Source organism: Sebastes umbrosus, chromosome 5 (assembly GCF_015220745.1).
Source record: "Sebastes umbrosus isolate fSebUmb1 chromosome 5, fSebUmb1.pri, whole genome shotgun sequence".
In the NCBI taxonomy this organism is placed as follows: domain Eukaryota; kingdom Metazoa; phylum Chordata; class Actinopteri; order Perciformes; family Sebastidae; genus Sebastes; species Sebastes umbrosus.
This window is the reverse complement of record NC_051273.1, coordinates 6007115-6032509: the sequence shown is the minus strand read 5'-3', so window position 1 is coordinate 6032509 and position 25395 is coordinate 6007115. Positions and strand designations below refer to the sequence as shown.

At 43.7% G+C, this 25395-nt stretch overlaps 2 protein-coding genes across 5 annotated transcripts in view; one reads left to right on the top strand and one right to left on the bottom strand.

The window, feature by feature from the left end:
* The window catches only part of dennd1b (DENN/MADD domain containing 1B), a 137861-nt gene extending 132217 nt beyond the window's left edge, over positions 1–5644 (top strand). Inside the window, exons 24-26 of the mRNA XM_037769162.1 lie at positions 4498–4501; positions 5307–5311; positions 5635–5644. The gene's annotated coding sequence lies outside the window, so the exon portion shown is untranslated. The remainder of the gene's footprint in view (positions 1–4497; positions 4502–5306; positions 5312–5634) is intronic.
* On the bottom strand, positions 677–25062 carry crb1 (crumbs cell polarity complex component 1). 4 transcript variants are annotated; one of them, XM_037769156.1, is made up of 14 exons: positions 24822–25062; positions 21343–21579; positions 20752–20947; positions 20456–20595; positions 19402–19584; positions 16570–17523; positions 13779–14335; positions 13503–13668; positions 11115–12060; positions 9738–9782; positions 8940–9062; positions 7359–7485; positions 2120–2383; positions 1873–2013 (listed from the first exon to the last, which is right to left on the bottom strand). In XM_037769156.1, exons 1-13 carry the CDS (start codon positions 24898–24900, stop codon positions 2144–2146), a joined length of 3993 nt encoding a protein of 1330 aa, XP_037625084.1. In that variant the 5' UTR covers positions 24901–25062; the 3' UTR covers positions 1873–2013; positions 2120–2143. The 4 variants fall into 4 exon arrangements, with proteins under 4 accessions (XP_037625085.1, XP_037625084.1, XP_037625087.1 ...); XM_037769157.1 differs by lacking the exon at positions 2120–2383 and having other exon boundaries at positions 677–2013; XM_037769159.1 differs by lacking the exon at positions 9738–9782.
* Between the last annotated feature and the right edge of the window lie 333 nt (positions 25063–25395).

Below are 25395 nucleotides of genomic sequence, written 5' to 3'. Positions count from 1 at the left end.
AGCGGGTCCTCTTCACAGAGTCCGCTATGTTGCTCTGCCATGTTTCTACAGTAGCACAGAATGGACAAACCAAACTCTGGCTCTAGAGAGAGCCTGTCACGTCTTTATTTCACCTGAAGAACACCGTAGTTCTCCGACACGCTTGTGAAACTGCAGTAACATGAGCCACAGAGTGCAAAACCATGCTGCCGCCGTCTGACTTCCGTTGCTCCTAAAGCAGTGCTATTATGGTAAGGATGGCCTCTGAGCGAGGCGAACGACATCAACTCAGTCTTAGAAAGGGAGGAGTGAGTGGAGGGGTATTCAGTTGGTTGCGATCTGCAACCTCACCTCTAGATGCCGCCAAATCCTACACACTGTACCTTTAAAATCACAATGCAATCAAGATAGTTCTTGTTTCTAACAACATACAGGTCGGCCTAGAAGAAACCATTCTGCACTAGTGCAACTTATCCTGGAATCTGATTCTCAAAGTACATCATTCTGTCGGTGAGGAGCTACAGTATGGACAATGCAGTGGAGATGTTCACTGAAAAATAAATCAAAACTGGCAGCAAGGCAAGACATGTAATACACAAAGAATTAAAAAGATGTGTTCCAGTAATAGATACCCACAGATGAAAGTTCCTGAATTTTAAGTTTACCTCCAGTGATATTCTATATGTTTCTTATTGTGAACAAATCCTATGAAAAGACCAAAACAAACTGAATTGATTTTACTAACAAGTTGTGTCTTTTTGAGCCATAAAGCTCCATTGTTGTCCAAAAAAAAAAAACGCCGTTACAAATATTCCTGCACAACAAGGATTCTGGGCACTGTAGTTTATTTTGAGGCAGTCCCACAGACACCGTCCTGCTGCAGTAAATACTCTTTTGAGCACCAAAATGTGTATTAATTCGCGGCTGAAAATAGTCCCCAACATATGCACAGCATACTCCTGTGTGAGTAATGTTTGCTACAGTGCTCTTAGAGACTTTTCTCTTCTGTTTTTTTCTCTATTTGATGTCCAGAGCATTAATATTGCATCAAACAACTATTGTCTATGTAAAGATATAAAGGAGTAATGTCTACCTGAGCAGAGAATGAAGTCACTCTCCCTCTGTGTTGGTTGTAATCCAAGCTTTGACGACATAGACTGGCCGGCCTTGCATGCTTTTAGTGCATGTTTCTGCATGTTTCTGCCAGCTCGCCTTCGCCATGTTGAGAGCCGTGCAGAAGCAATAGAAATGTTCCTAATCTTTAAAGATGTACGACTTCAGTAGGAACCAATGGGGGTTTGAATGACAGATCAACACACAGACACATTGATGCTTTTGGTCATTTCATGGCAATAAGAAAAATATAGAATAATAGCAGCCTAATCCTTTAAGTGAGGAACCGTTTGACTCATTCTGCTGGTTTCCAGATGAGGCTTTAACACAATGTTCGTATATGTCCCAAATTCTGCTCTGATTTGTCCTTCGAGTGCTCACCGGTCCATCAATCCTAAAAGATATGGATGAGACACAAACAGACTCGATACGTTCTGAACTCAAATCTTTGCATTTTGATGGATGTACTGCTGGGTGGTGCAGCCAGGTGCAAAACATCACAGGAAGATGGATGAAGCACTGCGGATATACGTTAACACTAAAATGGTGTCAGAAGATCTCATACAGTCCTCCAGCGTGTGAAGAAAGACAGCTGCGATTTCAAATGGAGGTGCTGTGTTTACATGCAGGCTGCAGATATTCTGGTAGCGTCAGCTCCTTCATTACCATCCTGCATGTAAACACAGTCCCTGCCTGTATATCTCATATGAGTCTCTCCATAGGTGGCGGCTGGGTGATGCTCCACATCTCCACGCGTGATCCCTCCTTCTCCTGCCGGCTGGGACTGTAGGTGCCGTGGGTGGCGCGGCGATTTAGCGCCACCACCAGGCTGACGGAGGTGAGGATGAGAACCAGCAGCAAGACGACGGACACCAGACTGATGGACAGTAAGAGGTCAGAGGTCAAACCCTCAGAGGTCAACTGGAGGGAAAGAGACAGAAACATTTGGTTTAAAGAAGCTCATTCACATGACGCATTGTTTATTTCTGTCTGTCTCACACGCTGTTTCTCACTCTCACACACACACTTCTCCTCTCCTCTCTGCTTTACACTACACCAGGCGCTCCACGCGAGCTGCCAAAGTGCTGATGGATGTGTTTCCCAGCTCAGCAGGTGGGTTGCGACCACCAGGAGCCTCGAGTTGCCGCGGACTGAAACCTCCCTCCGTCTGCCGCCTCTCTCGCAGTTTGGCAACGGCCAGCGCCAGCCCCAGCGTCGCCACTATCGCCAAGCCAACCAGACACGGAGCCAGCACGGCAGCCACCCGCGAGCTGTATGGAGCACGCTCCGTCTGTGGAGGATCACACACACACAGGCAAGATGCTGCCTGATGATCCCATTAGCATATAAACCACCAGAAACACACTCACACACCAGAAATAGCGCAAACATGATTCTTTTCTAGCAGGAAGAAAAGCTGCTGTACATGAAGCGTTTTAATGACTTGTGAAACCTGCTAAGATTCATTTTTAACTTGCAGCCTTGTGGCCCCTTTGATCATCACACACACACACACACACTTTACTACCGACCAGAAACACAATTACCCTGCATGCAAACACACAGATTTCTGACCTCGCAAGTCAAACCCAGCGAATCAAAGCTCCCAGTGTTAACATTCATTAACCAGCAGCAGAAGACGGAGCAGCAGATGCACTTACATCAGTAGTCGTGGTTGGTGTGATAGTCGTGACAGTCTGATTGGCTGCTACAAGGTTACCAACAGCTGTAAGTATCACTCCATTACACTTCAAATTGTAGCTGACACCATCTTCACAACTAAAGCATCATACTGAACTTGTCAGGCTAGGAAAAAAGAAATCTCAGAAGTCAGCAAACTTTACACTGAGCAATCAACATGGAAACATAATTCTTATAAAAATACAACCATCCGTATCCCGAGGCAAAAAATAACTTATGCACTGGTGCTCGACGCTGTAGACATTACACTTTCTCTTTCCCTTGCTACAGGTTTCTTTGTTGACTCCTGGAAAGTGCTTACCTGTCACTGCAGCACAGTTGGCTGTCAGAGCGAGTGTGACACAAGCGAGCCGGAGCAGCCTGCAGCCAGGACCCGCCATCACTCAGCGACTGCCACACACACACGACACGGAAATGTCTAACTAACCAGTCTCTAAGGTACAAGGCAAGGCCACCCTGAAGCCTCGGCAGAGCAGCTACACACACGAAGACGCCAGCGATGCTTCCCTGCTGTCAGCACTATCAACCTGCTCTGTGTGTGTCTGTGTGTGTGTGTGTGTGTGTGTGCCTGCCAGATAAGCTGCCCTCATACGTTTCTGTGAAGCAGACCGAACTTCTGTGAATGCCACCAGCTCTCTGCTGAAGCTGCACTTCAGCGCCAGATGCTGCCTTTTTCGCTGGCGAAGCACATTTCTCCCTCTCTGCTTCTCTCGCTCTCTCTCAAAGGACGGCCACATCAGTGCCGACACTGAGAAACTGCTTCCCATTTCCTCCCCTTCTTTCCTCACCATTAGGGCTACCTGTGCTTGCAAAGGACACACACACACATACATACATACGCATAGATTTGAAAAATACGAGATGGAAGAGAGGAAGCAGGTGTACGAGAGAAGGGTGCAACTGCATACTGACGACATGGTCAAAAGGAACATGGCTGCAGGGATTTGATCCCATTCACACACAAGAGGTTTTATTAGCCAGCATCATGCCCCCTGTGGTTGAGGTCAGGGCTCTGTCAACTTATTCCACATCAAATTCGGGAAAAACATTTCTTTATGAAAGGATAGGTTTCCAATTTTTCAAGTCAAACAATAGTAGCTGCCCGTGTGAACACTGAAACTGTTTTTTTGTAGGGCTGTCCTCGACCAAAGAAATGATTAATCGACCAACACTTGAACGATTTTGGCGACCAATCAATTAGTTGATTTAATCGACAGATCTGTAAAACTGAGTTTCTCCACAAAGAATCACACAAAAGCACTACTTTAAATCTTGTGTTTACCAGAGACGTGCTCATAAGTTTCTTAGAAATAAGTTATTTAGCATGAAAAAAAAATAAATAAAATTACCAATTGACTAAAGAAATCTTAGTAGACTAAGACCAAAACAACCGATTAATCAACTAAGAGGGGGCAGACCTAGTTTTTTGCTTGCTGTAATCATTCCTCCTGTTCATACTGGCCCGTTAAAAGAACCCTTCCTCATATGCTTTCAGTATAAGTAAAGTCTACGGCCCGAAATTCGTGCAAAAATGTTCAAACGTTTATCTAAAGCAGAAACGAGGCTTCAGCCTTACAGACAAATCAGGTGGATATCCCATGGATGCCAACACGTTCTCATACCAACTCGTCACTTGCCGCCTCTTTGTCACGTCCGTTGACGTCACTTTAGGATTAGGCAACAAAACCACTTAGTTAGGTTTAGGAAAGTAAAGTGAAAATATAAAGTGAAATGAAACTGAGACACGAACGAACAGCTGATTATAACGTGACGTACGGGACACAAACAGTGTCCTCCTGGATGAAAGCCTTGTGTTTGTTGAACCCATCCACCTCCCCTCCCTCCCACTCTTAGTGTGTCTTTGCGCTCTTTAAGCTACATCGCCACAGTCACTCCCGGCACATTTTCCCTGAACGTCTACTATTGCCGTAGATGGGTTTACATTGTAGTTAATAGAAAGCCAGGTGCGTTTCATACCGGTGCTAAAGGCTGGCTTTGTGTGTCGGTATCACACGCTAACGGCTGTGACAAAGCGTCAGTATTTGATGCCCTGGGAATGAGAATAAGAAGTCTCTCTTTTTGTTAATATCCCTCCACTGCAGCTCAACAAGGAATTTTATTTAAGCTTTTTCTTTATAATCTGAAACAAACTTTGAACTAATTTTTGCACAAAATGAGGACTGCAGATGTCGTCCCCTCCAGCACTTACACTGAAAGGATATTTTGATAGCCAGTATGAACAGGAGGAATGATTACAGCATGTAAAACCTGTTTCTATGTTGATATGAGCACCTGACTATTGTTTTAAGACATCATTTTAAAAATGTGAACCTATCCTTTAATCTTCCTTTATGCACAGAGGCATTTTCATATCAAAACAGAAGAGATGGTTCCCCAAAAAATGAAAAATACCCTCCGACTAACAGCAGCACTGTGCCTTCGCTCAGTGTGTCCATGAACTTGGGCTATTCTGGGATCTACTCACACTACATCTTGTTAAGAGAGATCAGGAGTCTATGTTTGGTGTCACGATAGCAACCTGACTCCGGCCTCCGCTCCTTTACTCACAAACACACACTGACACACACAGTTAGGAAATCAATGAAGGGATTTGTACGGCAGTTAACCTTCAACTGAAGTTTGACGTCTAGAGGAGAAAACGGAGGAAAAGAAAGTCAAATGTGTGGTGATGGAAGAGAAAATGAGGAAGATGAAAAGAGGACAGAAGACAGACAAAGGCTGATAAGATTTCTTTTTTTTATTTGACAACAAAGACTGGATTTAAATCGAGACAGGACATGAGGACAGAATGTGATGAAGGAAAGACAGACAAACAGGAAGTTACTGTCATACATCGAGCATGATGTCAGCACAACTAAAGACAGACAAAGACACAATCAAGTCCACGAGGAACAGAAGATGATTTAGTTTTTATGATATATGATTAGTGGTGAAAGTCGATTGGTACCGTTCAAGCAGAGCCGCGGAGGATTTTAGGCTTAAAATATCTTTGTTTCACTCACGAAGGTTTAGAGACGGATCTTCTTCTTTGGGTACAAATCAACACACAGCAGTCAGTCAGTCAGTCAGTTACCACGGTGCTCTGAACGCACGTCAACAACAAAGTGAGACATCTTGTCGTCTTCTAGCCCCTCTAGGTGCCTTTGTGACTATGACGCTGTATTTGATCGTTCACACATTCATCTGTACGGAGCTCCCAGAATCCAGTTCAGACAAGACTGACAGGATATCTTCAATGAGAAGCATTATAAATAAAACATATTCTATAATGTTCTTCACTGCATCAAACAGTGCTTTATTAGATGTAGACTATCCTTCCCTTAAGACCACAGAAACTATACTGCACAGGTTATTTGATCATTCATTTTACCAACAAGTTTAATAATAAATTTATCTTTTTGAATTTTTTTAAAGATTATTTTTTGGGCTCTTTATGCTTTAGTGTATAATCACCAGAAAATAAGAATTGTTGTGTCAGCCCTTTATATTTACATAAGTAGCGGGTCCTCTTCATGGAGTCCATGTTGCTTCGCCATGTTTCTACAGTAGCCCAGAACGGACAAACCAAACACTTGCTCTAGAGAGAGCCTTTCATGTTTTTACGTTTACTTTTTACACGTTTGGCCTTCAACTGCGGTAGTTTACGCTGAACAGTGCAAAACCATGGTACCACCAGCAAGGCAAGGCGAACGGCGTTGTATTCGGCCGCTCACGTTATTGCAGTCTTGAAAAGGGAGAAGTGAGCAGAGGGGTACTCACTTGGTTGCAATCTGCAACCACACCATTAGATGCCGCCAAATCCTACACACTGTCCCTTTAAGTGATTATGAAGCGACAAAATTGTCTGATTTCTCATTGTTTCAAATTAAATTTCTTGAACTTTTGGACTATTTGTTTGTCAAAACAAGCAGTTTGAATGTGTTACTTTGGGCCCTGAGAACATTTTGTTGGTTAAACGATTAATCAAATAATCAAGAAACATAATCAATAAGTTAATCAATACTGAATATGATCTTTAGTTGCAGCCCGAAACAGTTTTTTGTCTGTGTTGGTTTTGCAAGAGATTATTGCATCGGCGATCTATAGCTACTTCAATAAGTAGATTAAATTTGGTAATATAGTAAATAACTATACTGAATAAGGTGCTTCTGATGACTAACGTATAATTTTAAGGCACAGAAACAGCTCTGTGGTAACCTGACGTCAAACTAGAGACGTGTGCAGCGTGCTGTCATGAATACCTGATCTCTGTGCTTTGTGTGGTAAACCACCGGTCATTCTCATCTTTTATGATCAATCAATCACCCATACACATGCACTGACACACTTACAAACCCAACTCTGCACCCACTTTCTCAGTCCCAAAGTCAAGTGCAGACACATACACACACACACACACACACACACACACACACACACATTCAGTCCATATTGTCTCCCCAGTCCACCTCCGGCTCATCGTCCAGCCGGAGGATGAGGTAGGAGAGCAGCTGGAAGAGGTTCTGCCACAGCAGCACGGCCACGTAAAAGTAAATGTCGCTTACGTCTGTCTGGCACGTGTCTCCGGCGAAGCTCATGTCGCACACGCAGACAAATCTGTTGATGAGGTTGCGGCAGTAGCCACCGTTCAGACAGGGGTTGGACTTGCACTCGTCTACCTCCTGCTCGCACCTGCAGACACAGAATCACAGCTCAGTCAGGGACACTAAACATACATGAATATTAAATATTAGTTATGTCAATAATGCAAAAACTATATCACATAAAGTAGGAGGTTGGGGCGGTGGAGGAAGCTGCTGCAGCAAGCATTGGCATGAGTGTAATAGAGTAATTGGGAGAAGTGTCAGGATTAGGGCTGGGCAATATATCGATTTTATATTGATATCGTGATATGAGACTAGATATCGTCTTAGATTTTGGATATCGTGATATGGCATAAGTGTTGTCTTTTCCTGGTTTTAAAGGCTGCATTACAGTAAAATGATGTTACGGTCTTACCAGACTGTTGTAGCTGTTCTATTATTTGTCTTTACCAACTTAGTCATTATATCTTGATGATTATTTATCAGAAATCTCATTGTGTAGATATTTTGTAAAAGCCTTAATGGTCAACCCTACAATATCATCGAAATATCGATATTGAGGTATTTGGTCAAAAATATTGTGATATTTGTCGTGTTTAGAAGGTAACCCAGAAATTGTGAAATCTGGCAAAAACCTGCAAAAGCTCTCGTGAGACTCACTGCCCGACGAGCTATCCTAACCTTAACCATTTGAGGTCAATGCCTAACCTTAAAGGTACAGTATGTAGGATTTGGCTGCATCTAGTGGTGTGCATAATGCAACCAACTGAGTACTCCTCCTCTCACTCCTCCCTTTCCAAGTCTGCAGTAACGTGAGCCGCCGAGTGCAAAACCGTCCATCCTTACCATAATAACGCTACTTTAGCAGACGGCGGCTGACAGTACCACAGTTTTGCACTCCGCAGCTCCGCGGTTTCGCAGGCATGTCAGAAAACTACGGTGGCCTTCAGGTAACGTAAAAAGTCTCTCTCTAGAATCAGTGTTTGGTTTGTCCGTTCTGTTCTGGGCTACTGTAGAAACATGGCAGAGCAACATGGCAGACTCTGTGAAGAGGACCCGCTCCCTATGTAGATATTCTAAGCTACCAAAAACACAATGATTCAAATTTTCAAGTGATTATACACTAATGAAAACATAATTATGAATATTATATTCCATTTCTGCTAATAGATCCCCTGAAATGTTTCACACCGTTCCTTTAACTATTCAAGATCAATACCTAACCTTAACCATCTCGCAAGAGTTTCCCAACTCGTGGGCTTCCTTCTACACACAACCCATGTCACCCAGCCCTAGTCAGGATATATAATGGCCATGCTGTGCACCATGAATCTGATTGGATGTTGCTAGTCAGCTGATGGCTAAACAGCTGATGAATGAGTCAGTGATTGTGAAGCAGCTGATGCCAATCAGCAGAGGCAAGTGTTCTAACTGAACTAATGCTCTTAGTCAGGGGATGACATTGTGTCTCAGTATCTCAGTCTGCTCTGGATCCATTTTACAGGTAGTATTTATTCATATTGATATCTTTTTCTTTCCTACCGGTGTCCGATGAAGCCAGACGGACAGTCGCAGGACAGCTCTCGGTCAGTGCAGTTGCCTCCATTGAAGCAGGTGTAGTTTCTGATGTCATCGCCGCACACAGAAACAGTATGCTTAGGCCGTCTAGTAGGAGACAGTCAGACATGTAAGAGGGTAAATACATGTGTTTTATTTAAAGCCGTAGTATCTGAGGTATTGAGGCGTTCAGTAGGTCATGTGCAGCAGAGTTTGACGTCTTTACGTCTGCCGGAAGCAGAAGGATCAGCCAGCCAGGCAGGGAGCTGTATTGTTGGGCTTCCTGCAGCTCCCCACAGGGGAGACAAAGAGCCTTAATAAGATTAGAGACCTCTGGCAACTATTCACCAGCAGGAGGTCAAATCACATGTTCAGGAATGAAAAAGCCAACCATTTCTCTTTGGCCTCTATAACCTTCAGTTTGCCTGAAGCACAGCAGCTCTGCTCCAAACATGTTATTTATCTGTTGGCATCTTGGAATTCATCCCTCAATGGTTACAAAATACATTTTATTTTGGAAAGCGTACAATTTTTGTAGGTGAAGTTTTAATTTAGATGCCAGGAATCATTTTTGAACTGCAGCTGTCACTCATTCGAAACAATGGGTTTCTCATTTTAAGACAAACGGTGTCACAGGGAGCGTTAATATTAGCTTTGCTTGGCATTTTGTTGCACACAGTCAAACAAAAAAAACAGGAGACGTCGTACATGACATTTGAGAGACGAATATCTAACAGGAAACAAATAGCGAAACACCTGAGAAATAGAAAAAAGAAAACTTACATATTTCTGACAATAATGTACCACGGAAGCTCTTCAATGCGTTCACTGGAGAGGAACAGAGAGACAGAGACACAAACAAACAAAAAGAAGTCATTTTGATGAAAACTTTGCTGCGTGGATGTTCCCAGTAAAGGGAGATGTGCAGCTTGTCTTAGCGAGACACTTGCAAAGGTTTTCCTTGTGCAAAATGCAAGAGGCTGCGTGTTTACAGGATAAATGCTCGGAGGCGTTCCCCTGCTGGTTCTCCGAGGCAAACGGTAGATGACAGGAGGGAAAGAAACTGGCGCTGAACCAGAGAGGCTTGTGAGACACCGCAGCAGACTGAGGCCTTTTCTGGCTGACACTAGAATAGAAATGCAGCATCTGAGACGCTCACTGCAGGCTGCGGTTGAAATGCTGAACAGAGGCAGCGATGTGGAGACATTTACATTGAAGGGGTATGTTTTTTGTTGTTGTGCGGTCCCTTGTTTGGGCAATTTGGAGCATTTATTTGTGTTTTTTTGTGTTTAGTAACTAACTTAACTCTCAAAGTCATCTTCAGAGCATGAAGTCTTTATTATGGCATTGTTTTCTCTTCTGTTGTTGGTCTATGTTTCACACAAGCCTTTTGCACTTGCCAGAAAGGGACTATTTTATTCTATTCTATAGGGAGGCGAAGGCCCTTCCCTTTGGGTGGACCCCATGGGACCTTATTTCAGAAGAAATATGTACGTTAGTCAACACAGAGACACAAATCATGTTTTGATCCCATTTGAATTGTGCCATGAATCACACATATGATGTTTGTCAATTTAAAAGATGATTTTGCACGTCAAAAAAGTTGCAGTTTGTCGTAGTATCATTTCGTTTTGTTTGAAACCGCTCAGTGAACTACATCTCTCGTCTCGCACAATATACGTCACCAACACTAGCTAGCTAGTTAACGTAGCGATGTTCCACCCACAGATGTATCTTACCTGATGTGTTTCATCCAGCGACTCCTGGTCTTCTTATCAGCCGGGAAGCGAAAGTACAAGCGAGACCCTGTTGCTCATGTGAGTTCATCTCAGTATAAAACACACAACAATCATAGCTTCAGAGAGAGAGATGTCACTTGTGCGACTTTTGGGTGTGTAGTCTTTCTAATTATGTATTTTTACAGTCTTATCCTTCAACAGCTTTACAACAAACTGCGACTTTCTGGACTTGCAAAATTATCCTTTAAATTGACAAACATCACATGTGTGATTCTTGGCGCAATTCAAAAGGGATCAAAAAAAAAATATTTGTCACTCGCCGTTGACTACCGTTCATATTTTTCCCGAAATAAAGTCCATGGTGGTCCACAGGAAGGGGCGGGACTTCGGCTCTCTATAGTCCCGCTTTTCTGTTACTTACTTGCAAAGGGATCCGGTGTAGTTCGCGGCACAGAGGCAGGCGTACCTGTCCGGCCCGTGCAGGCAGGTGCCTCCGTTGGCACACAGGTGATTTTCACACACATCCACCTCCTCGTCACAGTCCACGCCGGCATAGCCAAACTCACAGGTGCACTCGTAGGTCAACCCGTTCACGCTGCAGTTGCCGTGAATGCAGGGACTGGAGACGCAGGTGTCGGTGAAGAAGCCGCAGCGTCTCCCGGCCCAGCCCGCCGCACAGCTGCAGTTGTAGGTGTTGAAGAGGTCCTGGCACTCCCCTCCGTTCAGGCAGGGGTCAGGCTCACACACGGGGGCCCCGCCGCAGCCGAGGAGCGCCGGTTGCGGCGACGTCTGAGTGAACTGCTCCTCCTGCAGGCGTGGGAGGTTCACATCAGAGGAGCTGAAGTAAGGCAGGGCGATGCCAGCCAGCTCTACTGTGCTCAGGCACCCAGCCAGCGACCACCCAACGTCAGGGGCCAGCCCTCCTAAGAAGATGTCCACTCCCTGCCTGAGGAAATTCAGGTTGCCTCCTTGGCTCCTGGAAGTGCTGGCTGCCTCTATTTCCTCATCCAGCACCAGAGTCCACCGGGAGGTTTGTGCCCACGGCGCCGCCATGAACAGGTGGACGCTGTGCCACTCGCCATCACTAACACTCGTCCTGCTGCTGAGGCTGATCGTAGACACATCCTCCTCCTCCTCCTCCTCCTCCTCTCTGTCATCTCTAGCAGTGCTCTGAAGCTCCAGGAAGAGAAAACCACCCTGGACGGAGAGTGTGATGAATGCCGAGCCCTTCTCCGCGTGGAATATGGCCGTGTTACGCTTTCGTGTGCGTAGGTTTAGGGAGAGGTTGGTTAGATTGCGGGATATGTGGCCGTTTCCCCGGTAGGACAACACAGTGCTGTCATTCAGGAAAGTTGCATTGGAGTAGCCTGGGAGATTAGAGAAAATCTATGTTTACACATTTACACACTCACTTTGTTGCACCATTAAAACTCTTACAATTTACAACAAGTGCATTCGGCAAGAGCACTGATTTCTAATCCAAAGATTACAAAAGCATTACAGCATGGCATTTAGCTGTGTGATAACAACTAGTTGGGGTCATGTGTCGGAAAATGCCCATAAGGAGCAGGTATCCTTGTGAGTTAATCGCTGAACATGGGTTGGCTTACAGGACAGACGGGCAACACAGCAAATCATCACTAATCCCAGCAAAAAAAAGGATAATCTGGTCTCAAGCCAATCCTGCTTTACGGAGCACAACACAGAGTATACTGTGAGGGCAGATTGAGGACAGTAGGCCTATATGTTGTATCACTCGGTTACATAATGGCCAATTATGACCAATTCCACAAACAAGGTCAAAGATTATGGAAAGTACATATAATGTAAATCTAGAGGTAAACAACTCTGTGTCTGGGTTTAAGGGGCTTTTATATAACTAAAGTCAAGTAGAACAAACTTCACCACTAATGATGCGGGACAAAAGTGAGCTCATTGTTAGGATGCTTTTGGAAAATCCATCCTCATTAATGCTATGACTGGTAGTGTATTAACAAAATGGGAAAAAAAGATCCATCTTAATGGGTTGAACATGAGTTATACCTTAGTTATAACCAATTACACAATCGGGTGCTAAACAATTTTCTAAACTCTGCATAAGGGTTTTTCACAACCAGAGCTGTAAACTAGGACATGAGTCAGTAGTGTTTCATGCTATTGTTAGTCTGAAACAACACATTCTCATCTCAACTGGTCACATATTGACGCTTTGTGAGGACCCCTTGGCGTAACTTTCTAACGCAGTGGGTGGTCCAGCATGTCAAACTATGGCGCTCCACTAAAGTTGCAGTTAAACACGTGGTTAACGTTGTTAATTCAAACAAAAACACTTGCTTAGGTTTAGGAAGAAACATCATGGTTTGGTTTAAAATTACAACGTTTGTAAAGGGAAAGTCAAACTTAACGTTGTGAACACAAAGACAAACAACACATTGTTGGTTTCATAAGGGACACAAACAGCGGTCTCCTGGATGAAAGCCCTGTGTTTGTTGGACCCATCCACCTCCCCTCCTTTCTGCCCTACGTGTTTTTTCCGGATGGGTTTACATTGTAGTTAATGGAAAGCCCTGTGGGTCTCATACAGACATTAAAGGGTGCCTTGTGCGTCGGTATCACACGCTGAGCGGCGTGACAAAGCGTCAGTGATTGACGCCCTGGGAATGAGAACGGGCTGTCTGAACATGGCCTTAAGACTTCAGTGTGCCCATGAAGATTTGTGACCTCATTGGTTTCAAATGACTTGAGAAACAACCTGGACATGTCTCAAACACATCTGCTTGTAACTGTTGAAATCGTGGACACAACTTACATTCATATCCCTGGTTCAGCATCCTGCACTCTGAGTCTGTGGGGCAAGGTGACAGCTCGCACCACCGGACATCCTCACAGCGCCGCCCTGCTGTCTTGGGAGGGCAGGTGCAGTTGAAGTCATCCCAAAGGGAGTAGCACACCCCACCGTTCAGACAAGGGTTCGTCTGAGGATGATACAGGGGATCACTTTAACCAAATAACTGCACTAAATATGAGATGTAACAATACTGTATGTGAATGCTTAATTGAAAGGAACCCAAATCTTTTTACTCACACCGCAGGCATTGTCCCCAGAGCATCCAGCAGTCACATTTTCCAGGATCTCTAGAGGATAAGACCTCACTGAGGTGTCCAACCCAAAGAACTGCAGCCTCCTGTCGTTGATCCTCAGGTCCTGGATACAGCCTTTAAAAAATCCACGAAACTCTGAAGTCGTCCAACTCTCCAACAGACCTCCCACATACACAGTATGTCCTGCTTGGACATTGACCGTCCTGACTTCCACATCGCCCTGTTTCTGAGCTGCTACATACAGCGCCATACGACCCTCTGTCACCTCTACGCTCACAAAGTGGACTTCCCCGTCATCAATCGCACTCTCCGCCATCAGGCTCCCGAAGTCATTCAGTTGAACTGTGATCTTGCCGTCCTCCAGCCACATGTGCAGGTACTGGCTGCTGCTGCTGCTGTTGGCAAACGCCAGGAGGAGTCCATAGTGTCTCCGTGTACGCAGGAAGAGGGAGATGGAGAGGTTGTGACCCAGATCTTCGGTGACGGTGAACGCTGCGTAACTCTGAGAGTCCTCGTTCCCGAAGCGAGCGGTCACGTGCTCTACAAAAAGGTAGAAAAGGTGAATACAATGAGACAACAAAACGTTTCAGGTTAAAGACGACGTGACTTGGCTGGCTGGGTGTCAACATCAGGAAAACATCTTCAAATCTTCTCAGCTTGGCCAGTATGCATGTTCAAAAAGGTTTTTATAAGTTTGAGAATATAATTTATTTGCAGCCCTTGCAGAAAAAACATTGTACTCAACCTGAGACAAAAAGAGAGCTGGGATGTATGTAACTTGATGTCAGTCTATTAAATAGGCGTTATCAGTCGCTATAGGCACCATAGATGTGGGTCAGTAGGGGCCTACTACACCGACTAGTATGTTTTATCATCTATTCACATGGTAGATCTCAGAAAGAAGGAATGTAGAAATTATGATATGAGCAGAAGTGAAAGTCAGGTGCTGTGGTATCAGGTTTTTCCCAGTGAGTTACCTCCGGGTTTGAGAAGTGAAGCCAATGTTGAAGTGCTTTAAACTTGCATTCTTTCTAATAGCCAGCAGGGGGTGACTCCTCTGGTTGCAAAAAGAAGTCTGATTGCATAGAAGTCTATGAGAAAATGACTCTACTTCTCACTTGATTTATTACCTCAGTAAACAGAGTTTATGGTCTGAATCGCTAGTTTCAAGTCTTCTTCAACCCAGCATGATGTTCATTTAGTAAATTATGGTCCCATTTAGAGTCAAACAGACCATAAAGTAGGGTATGCTTTGGGTCGTGACTACCTTGTGATTGACAGGTCGTTACCACAGTGTTGTCCGGTCTGGGAGTTGTCCGTGTTTTCTTTTTAGAACTTTGTCACTCCTGGTAGCAAAACAACATGGCGACGGCCAAACACCAAGATGACAACAGCCAAAATGCTGAACTCATGGCTTCAAAACGGCAGTCCACAAACCAATGGGTGACGTCATGGTGACTACATCCACTTCTTATATATAGTCTCTGGTTTTCATCCAGGAGGTTGGGGTTCGCCTCCCATGTGAAACGCGTTGTTGTCTTTGTGTTCACAAGCCTTAACCTTTGCTTTCACTTTTGAAACTTAGTTATTTTAAGCCAAAACACAATGTTTTTCCATAAACTTAAGTAAATGGTTTTGTTGCCTGAACCTAAAGAAGCCTTTTTGTTTGTGTTCAAAACATAATATTTCATGCACATGTTGCTTGTTGCTTTTTGGTTTCACTTTTACAACATAGTAGACGTAGTAGGCCCCTAGTGACCGACATCTATGGTGCTTATAGTGACCGGTAACGCCTATTTAATGGCCTGACTTTTATTACTATTTATTCAGCTTTTGTCTTCAGCACAGGGGAGTAAAATTATTTTTTTTCTCATCTGTGCTGAGCATAGAATCCAAATATTTACTATTAAAAAAGCATTATGATATATTTGTGTTTTAGCAAAACGAACTAACTGAAGAAAAAGACATTTTATGTCGAGGTCCCTAGAAGAACGGGCAAATGAAGAGGAAATTCAAGCAGCCACCAGCCCTCATGTTCTGTATGTTCTATGTCCACTGTCAGCACTTTCCAATGTGGGTTGTTCACCTTATAAAGCAGAGCAGCATAGAGGACACACGGTGTATGACAGGTCATATAAAAACCTTATGAAAGCTCTGATGTGTATGTGTGTGGATATTTTGGAGTGTGTAGGTGTGTTTGATCAGTAATCTGCTTTGATAGACTCAAGAGTCTATAGATATCATCTGTAGAAAAACTGAACTATTCAATATTTACAGGAGAAACTTGAGTGAGAAACTACAACTTTTTCATTCTACTTATTATTTTTGTTTTTTGGTGTATTGAGCTCAGTATTCAACTGTATACTGTTTCCTTGCATGTTGTGTGTATTTCCAAAATAGAATCCCTTATATCCTTAATCCAGTGCGTCAGATAAGAGGATCTCTGCCGCCGTCCTTTACTGTGGCTTTTGATTTGCCTCATCTCTACCCCCTTATCTTATATCGGACAGCAACTGAGGATGTTAATTATCCACTTAAGAAATTTAATTAAATTCAACTAATCAGGTTGTCTCAAAGCTTAAAGACTCCCAGACTTCTATATCTGCTTTTGGTAATTAGCTATCCCAAACTTTTCCTTACATTTCTAGTTTGATGGGACTAGTAGATTTAGTAAACCAAAATCTTCTCCACAGTTTGTACACTGTGTTGCTGCTATCTGACTTGTCCAATTCCACCACCTGATGTCTAATATTTCACAGCAGCTGTAAACATACCCTCCTCACAGTCCTGCCCCTCGTAAGGCCTCGGACATCGGCACTGGTAGCTCTGCCACAGGTTGACACACTGTCCTCTGTTTTGGCAAGGCACGTCCAGGCAGCGGTCCCTGTGGCTGCAGCCGGGGGACACGTTGACAGCAGAGTCGCTCAGCCACTCCTCAGGGACGATGAGCTGCCAGTCCACAAACACATCCCGCATGCAGCCAATGAACGCCGGAAGTGGAGAGTCCTGAAGCACTCCTCCGATGAAAGTGTCCTGAGGAGGAGACACCAGCATGGCCAGGGTGCTTTGGACCGAGCCCACCTTGTGGCACGACTGGCCCTCACAATTCGCAGCATCATCCAAGAGTGTCAGACTGAGCATCCAGTTTCTGAGCACAGCCTCCACAGTATGCCACTCTCCATCTGTGACGTTGTGTGGAAGCTCCAGGACTTGGCTCGGGTGTTCTGCTTCGTCTGCTTCGGCCCCAGCGGAGTCCTCCTTCCTCAGGGTGAGGTGAAGCCGCCCTTCGTCCAGCTCCAGGCTCAGCAGCAGACCCCTGCTGCTCCGCTGGAACAACAACGCTCTGGGCAGAGTGGTCTTGAAGCTGAGGGTGATGTTGCAGGACACAACGGCATCCACCAGGGGGCTCTGCAGCAGCAGGTAGCCTTTGCGCTCGAAGGAGAAGGTGGTGGGGGTCTCACAGACGGGTCCCGTGTGCCCAGGTGAGCAGGAACAGGTGTATCCGTGAGTCTCGTTCAACAGGAAAGGAGAGCAAGAGCCCTGGTTCTGGCATTCATGTCCCTCACAGCCCACTAGCCTCACATCACAGTTCACACCTCCATAGAGGACGCCATCGTGACTCTGTTTGGGGCAGTGGCAAGTGTAGCCTCCAACATGGCTCTCACACCGGCCCCCATTCTGGCAGGGATGGGGGTCACACTGGTTTATCACCTCCTGGCAGAGGGAACCTGTTAGAAAAATAGAACGTCACATCAAGCTTGTGTTTTTACACCAAGAGGAGACATAACCCCTCTTAAAGGAGCAGTGTGTAGGATTTAGTGACATCTAGCAGTGAGGTTGCAGATTGAAACCAATTTAAACCTCTCCCGTGTGCCAAGCGTGTAGGGGAACTACGGTGGCTGACGTGAAAACGCGAATGGCCCTCTCTAGAGCCAGTTGTTGTAACAGTAGCATAAGTCATTTGGAGAATAGCAGAGCCAGTGTGAGAAGTGAGTGGTGAAGGAAGAGAGGGAGAGTGGCAGCAAATGTATGTGAGCAAAGAAGTGAGCGAGTGGAGCAGAAGACAGAGTTAGTTTAGCTCTGAGAATATCAAGTGAAGTTGCAGTAACGGTATGTCCGTTCTGGGCTACTGTAGAAAACATGGCATCAGACTCCGTGAAGAGAGGTCCCTATGTAGATATAAGTGGCTCATTCTAAGGTAACGAAAACACAACAATTCCTTTTATTATTTCAGGTGATTAAACACTGATGAAAACATACTTATTAATATTATATTCCATTTCTGCCAATAGATCCCCCTAATTGTTACACACTGGCCTTTTACACTTTGTTACTGCTGCCATTAAACAACTTATGTAACGTGGCCTGATTTTAATTATTCTTCTCACTGAGGAGGGAATTATTGTCATTATTCTTTGTTCTGCAATAGATTTCTTTGCCGCGTGTTTACTACAAACAAGTCACATTCATACACTTACATAATGAGGAACACACTGGTATCATGTTCTCTATGCTGGTGGTGTGTGTTACACCACCCAAATACCAGTATGTTCAACTATTACGTATCCATGTATTATCCTCTTAACATTGTTTGTCTGCTTGTTTGCGTTTGTCCCCAGAAATGTAAATGCTATCAGCATTTTAAATTTGTACTGTAGACAAATGGTTAGATTTAAAAACGAATGCAGTGAGTAGGCACATATGGAGCAACAACTATAGTTATATAGTACAAAGAGTAGTAGAAAAATACTGTAATAACAGGTGTATTTGTTTTGTATTGTTAGAAGAAAAGTAGAACATAGGAATTAAATACCTATTACGTAATAATATACTAAATATCTATTTCTTCTGATGTTACCTGTTCCAAGCAACAAAATCCCCCAAATCCATGGTGCGGGTGTCCACATCATGCCGTCACTCTTTCCCCCTGGATAGCCCCAGACTTGTCTAACTGCATCATATTAGTTTGTGTGTTTGCACGCCGTCCCAGCGAAGGTCTGCTCGTTGTCGACAGTTCTACAACAACGTAGGGCTGAGTGGCTCCAGTCAGGAGACCGGCAAAGCCAGATCCTGGGGATTAAACTAATGCTATTTGGCCACCTTACTGAGTCAGTACCACAGCGACTGGCAGGGAGTCAATTTTTAGAACACAACTCTCAGCAGGCAACAGCTCACAGTCTTACCTACATCGTTAGATCAAGTCTTGTGTAAGCAGGAAAACTGGGATTTTCTGCTTTTGCAACTGCAAAGTATAATATGATGTAACATTGATCCCTGCAACAATGCAAAGCTTCTCTGGACATCAATACAACAACAATATACTGTGAATATGTGAATGTTATTATATATAGAGTATTATCAATTATATGACCTGTACACCAAATCTCCTACCAACTACTAATTTACAGTAATACTGTAATACTCTTTTAATATATATTTTGAATAATAGCTAAACATTCCCATTTTAAATCGACCCTTTCACCCTGCTGTGTGTTGCTTCAATCAGAAACTGCTCATTCCCCTGATCAGAGACTGACTATACAGTACACACGGTCAGACCTGTGTAAGACATAATGAATTCAGTGTGGTTAATCAGAATAAATTACCTGTTGTTCCTAGAGGACAGCTGCAGATGTAGCCTGCAGCATGCTGCTGGTCATAGTGTTCAGGCAGCAGAGGCTCGCTGCCATACAGAGCCTGCCACGATCTCTCAATGCAGCGGCCTCCATGCATGCACGGGTTGCTGCCACACTCATTGACGTCGACGTCGCACTGACGACCCTCAAACCCTGGAATGAGGAGGTCAGACAGACGGGTATAATATAAGATTTACAGCACATATGACATCCTATGTTGATGAAGTAAAATTATCAGTATGTCTTCATGCAGCTATAAACTTGATTATGGTTGGAGACCACTGTTTTAAGTAAACTGCAGCTCACTCTTTCACCATCACTTGTCTCATTCTCTGTTTGCAAATTCATTTCTCATCTCTAACTCTGACCTCCACCTGTTTCTCTAACTGCTATATTTGTGTGTCTTGACCTTTAAAGGGGACCAATTATGCTTTTTCCCTTTCCTTTAGTGTGTTATATAGTTTTTTGTGCATGTAAAAGGTCTGCAAAGTTACCAGTCCCAAAGTCCATGCACGCCAAAGGGAGTTACTCTACCCCACAGAAACACTGCTACTGAACTGCCTGAAACGCCTTGATTGAAGTCCTGCCTTTTGTTCCGTAATGTGATGATGTCACCAAGTAACACATTTCACCTAGCAGCTAGTTTGGCACGTCCTTGAACAAAGTTAGTTCGAGTGGAGCTGGAGTAGAGTCTGAAGAGTTTGCTTCAGTTGACCAATCACAACAGTGGGCCAGCCGACCAATCAGAGCAGACTGGGCTTTTCGGGGAGGGGGGGCAGGAACTCAAACAGAGTGTTTCAGACAGAGGGTGAGGTGCTCCACAACAGCCGGGAAAATTAAAGCATTTTTTGAACATTAAAACATGTAAACATGTTCTAGTAGAAACCCCAAATACAAATATGCACCTGAAAATGAGCATTATAGGTCCTCTTTAAAAAAATATTCTCCTTTAAAAATTCCAAAATCTGTAACTCAGAAATACTTTTTTTTTTCTGTTAACTGAGCGAGAAAGTGCTTCATGTACCTGGCCAGCATTCACAGCTGTAGTTACCCTGGTTGTCCTTGCAGATGGCGCTGTTGAAGCAGGGTTCAGAGAGGCATGGGGGAAGCGGTGTCTCACAGCGTCTGCCAGTGAAGGCTGTGTGAGAGCAGTCACAGCTGTAGCTGAGACAATCAAGGAGATTATTTACAGTATTTCCTCCAGGCTGTGTTTACAGGTGTCAAATTTAAATATATAAGGTATCTGTAAATTTTGCTTTCTAAACTTGACAAGAGTAACAATTTCTTATTTTCAGCTGCATCTGCAGCTGTTCCACTTACTCATTCACCGCATCTACACACAGAGCCCCATTCTGGCATGGCTGCTCTTGGCACTCGTCAATGTTGATTTTGCATCGGTGTCCTTGGAAACCGGGCAGGCAGGTGCAAGTGAAGCCATTGGTGTAGTCATGGCAACCGCCGCCATTGAGACATGGTTGTGATTGACACTCATCAATCTGGAGCTCACAAGTGGCCCCTGTGCACATCAAAGCAGGACAGAAGTCAGAGGGCGACTGAGGGCAGGGGGCAAAAGTGAACACAGCTTTCATGTGTACTAGCTGTGATCATGTGTGGATTCCTCTTTTATCTCACAGCAAGGCTTCTGCAGCTGTCTACAAACAATACATTGCATTATATCTCTAAATGTATTCCTGCACAAAAAAAATCTTATCTTCATGAAACGAGGGAGAAAGATGATGAGAATGAAAGTTCAACATGAATAAATAAAACTAAAAAGACATGATTTAGACTACCTAAATGCAGAAAATCATATGGACAATGAAATAGATGACACTTGAGTCACTGACTATTTTAGGATTGAAATGATGTGGTCTAGCTCTTGGGAGACCCAACACTGTTCTTTTCACTCACCGGTGAACCCCGGAGAACACAGACAGGAGAACCTGCCCACTCTGTCCACACAAGTGGCCCCGTTCCTGCAGGGCTGTGACACACACTCGTTCACGTCAATCTGACAGTGAGCACCCTGGAACCCCGGCACACAGTAGCACGAGTAGCCGTCCCCGCGGGTTCTGCATATCGCCCTGTTTTGGCAGGGGTTTGGAGAGCACCGGTCCACTGATGGAGGAGGCCTGTCAGGAGATGCACCTATGAACAGATCACATTTAGAAATATTGATATCACGCAATAGCATTGTTCTTAGTACTTAGGCTGTGCGGATAAACAAAAGCAGTATTGTCATTCCTCCTGATGAAAAATATTTGCAATATGCTACTTCTCATATTGTTTTTTTTTGTCTTGGAGCAAAATAATAGTTTGTTACAACTAAACCTACATTGGTGACTGATAAAATGTACTTTATAACATTTGGTTGTATCTACATGACTGTAAAATTAGAAGCTACGTGACAAAGAATACAGTCCAAACAATCCCTTGTGTGCCTTAATCGTTCCTCTGTTATGTAACAACTGTTTGCATCAATGTACATCGATGGAACGGACATGCGCTTGATTGCTGTTTTAGTTTGATCATGTCTGGCATGAAGCCCTTGTATTTCTGTTTGGATTTGATAAAAAACAATCTAGCAGCTGTCAGTACAAGGACTTTAAATTTAAGGGCCTCTCAAGGCGTCATGGCTGGCTGCCATAGGAACCAATTTCACTGTTTGGCTTCAATCTATTTCCATGGTGACCGCATCCGACCGATGATTTGAGGCTTTTACTTCTTTACACTTTATGTTGTGTTGTAATCAGCAGGACATTAAAGTCACGCTGCCAGAGCTCTGGGTTCAGTCAACACATGCCATACATACTAATCAGAGGATCAACACTGGATCGACATGGTGTAGGACATAATCATGTGTGTTTTAAACATCGGTTTCTATTTAAAGTGGCAATCTTGAAGATTTCCATTTAAATTAATGACTGTTAAGTCATTAGGCTATCTATCGCTGACGGAGATAACACAATGGTGATTGAGCCCATGGCTCACTGATGAAAATATTGCATATTTATTTGCAGTATTATGTACTGGGTGTCTGTGGTCACATTCCAAGAAAAACAATGCTGTATTACAGTTTTTCTCCATTGTAAACACACAAAAAATTCAACTATGCACACAATTCTGAAAAGCTCATGTGTCAACAAAAAGACTCCAGACGGCTGAACACTGAGCAAAATTCACATTGTTTTCACTAAAATAGAAATTGCTAATCAACCAGGACTGAAATCTTAAGGATTGCCCCTTCAGAGTTTTGTTCATGTTAATGTCACTCAAGTTAAATACAATTTTTGGTTGTTAATTTTACTGTTTTTTAATTTAATTTTGCACACGGGATGGCTTCATCGTCCCCGGCCTCCACCCCTTATGGAGTTTGACAATGTCTACAGCGCCTGACTTCTGTTTCTGCTCCTGTCATAAGTTCTACGGTCGCTGTCGTCTTATTTTGTACCATCTTTCCGTGATTTACCATGTGAATAGATGATAAGACCTACTAGTGGGTGTAGTAGGCCCCTACTGACCCACATCTATGGAGCTTATAGTGACTGATAACGCCTATTTAATAACCTGACAACAGTCTAATCGGCTGAAAATATTCAAACTCATGGTTGCTCATTTTTCATGGCTGCATTATAAAATTTGATTTAAATATTTTATATAACTTGAGTTCTATGGATTTGAGCAGTGTGAGGCATCACATCATGATTTTATAAAGATGTACCAACCAGTTGGTCAAGCAAGATCTTAAACAGTTTCACTGTGACCTGAAAACCAAACGTCTTGAGAACCTCAATCCTGTGATGATGAATTTCTTATTTCTTCACTCTTCCTGACTCTCAAATCATATATCATGTCTACCTTGAGACTCGCCCCCTGCAGCTCTTACATATGCAGGAGAACATCAAAGACAAATAGCTACCATGAGGCATCTCAAAACTGCCATACTCCAGGCAGAACAAATGGGAGCAGCTCAGACGCAGCGATTCTCGTAATCCATGGAATGTGTATATAGGGGGCCACAGACGCCACAAAAAGGAGGCTTCAAATCAGATGAAATGATAATCAGACTGCACCGCATTTTTAAGTGTGTTTTGCATGAGAAAGATTCAGCATCATTTTGCACACTGATATGAACATAGATATTCCAATAATCTTCCTCACAGATGATAATCACACTCAGTAATCATGCCTCAAGAGCACAATCAGGCTGAGTGCTGACTATACAGACGTAGAAGAGTGCAATTACACTCCGTCTTCACCGACTCGGGCACCAATCTTCTGCCATTGGTGGAGGTCAATCAATCCCACAGACGGTTGTTTGGGTTCTCCACCAGCAGCTTACAATGTACACGTCTAGACTTGGACTTGGAGGTATGGGCCGAGTGTCCTGGGGGTGTGATGGAGATGCTCTGACCATATGCCTATATCAGCTCTCATTACAACCAGAATCAGCCAGTAAATTCAGACCAGATTAGAGGCATGCTGCATATGTTATGTCTACAAAAACACAGACTTTTATAACCATGGAGAAAGAAATCACCAGGTATATTTTTTTAAGGAAACCATGACAGGTGGTGTGTCTGTTGCTCTTTACTGAATCCAGTGTTCTTCACTATTCCCCTAAGGCAGAGTTCAGAGCATTCAGAGCCAGGCCTGTCACAGCTCCAGCCAACTACACATCCCCTCCCACAGCATGTAAGGCTTTTTTCATATGCAAATTACTTCTAAGGCTCTTTTGTTTGGTCCTATCTGGAGGCCCTCTAAATGGCACATGCGGGGCCACCTGACAGATGCATGTCGCCGGTGTCTGTCTGTTTGTTTCAGTGGTGATAAGAAGACATGTTATTGTCGGGTGTTTTGTAGAGATTCAGAGACATATAGTGCCTCCCCCTCCTTTAGTCCCATCACTTATCCTCACACCCCCTCATGGGTCACTATGCTGCCCCCCCATTGTTAGATTTCTTTTTGTCCTTGTATAGAAAATGTGTAGAGATCACAATGATGTCAACTCTCACAGTCTTAATTTATATTCCAAGCATGGACTGGTTCAAATACAAGCTGGACTCAAATTCAAAACACAGAATCTGGTATCAATCTGCTCTACTTCATTTCAAGGTTTAAGGAAACTTTTCCAAGAAAGTGTTATTAATAAAAATGTTGAATTAGTGTACTTGAAGGCATGGAGAGAATTGGAAGTGAGGGGATGCAACACCAACTCTAGTTTTGTGGGTGTTCAAATAGCAAAAAGCACTATCTATAGGCTACTTCTACAAATGACATAACACTGATTATAGTTACTTATAAGGACATTTATGATTATTATTATTAGCTGCAGCATCACATCAAACAAGTATTCCTGGTAAACAATGGGAGAAGAAGCAGTCACTTACCACCTATCACAACCAGTGATGAGATGAGAATTGTGCATGCAAGTATTTCAAAATGATGATGATAGCGAATTAAATCCATAATCGTGACAGGAAACCATCCTGATCGTTGTGCTGAAGTCTTGTTGTCACACACGGATCTCTCTGCTGCTGCTGCTTCTGCAGCTGCTGCTGCGACTCATCTGTTGTCAACTCCAGATCCACTTGATGCACACTTCTCTTCTTGATGGAGCACCATCAAGAGCCTCCATCACACATGAAATAATAATAATAAAAGAGACCACAGCGTGGCGTTCAACAGGCTGCACACACACACACACACACTGTCTGTCTCCCACCCAGTGGGTGCAGAGCTGCACAGTGACGGGTTATAATGGGAGGGAGTTACAGCTATCTCAGAAGGATATCTGATGTTTAGAAAGAGCATTTAAATATCACAGAAATGAGTACTTATAAGAGTAACCAAATATTATAATTTACATGTAGCCTTTTGTAGCTAAATGTATAGTTCCTTCAGCTACAGCAAAAAAAAAAACTTTTACTAAATTTCGAATATATAATTGATGATATAATAATC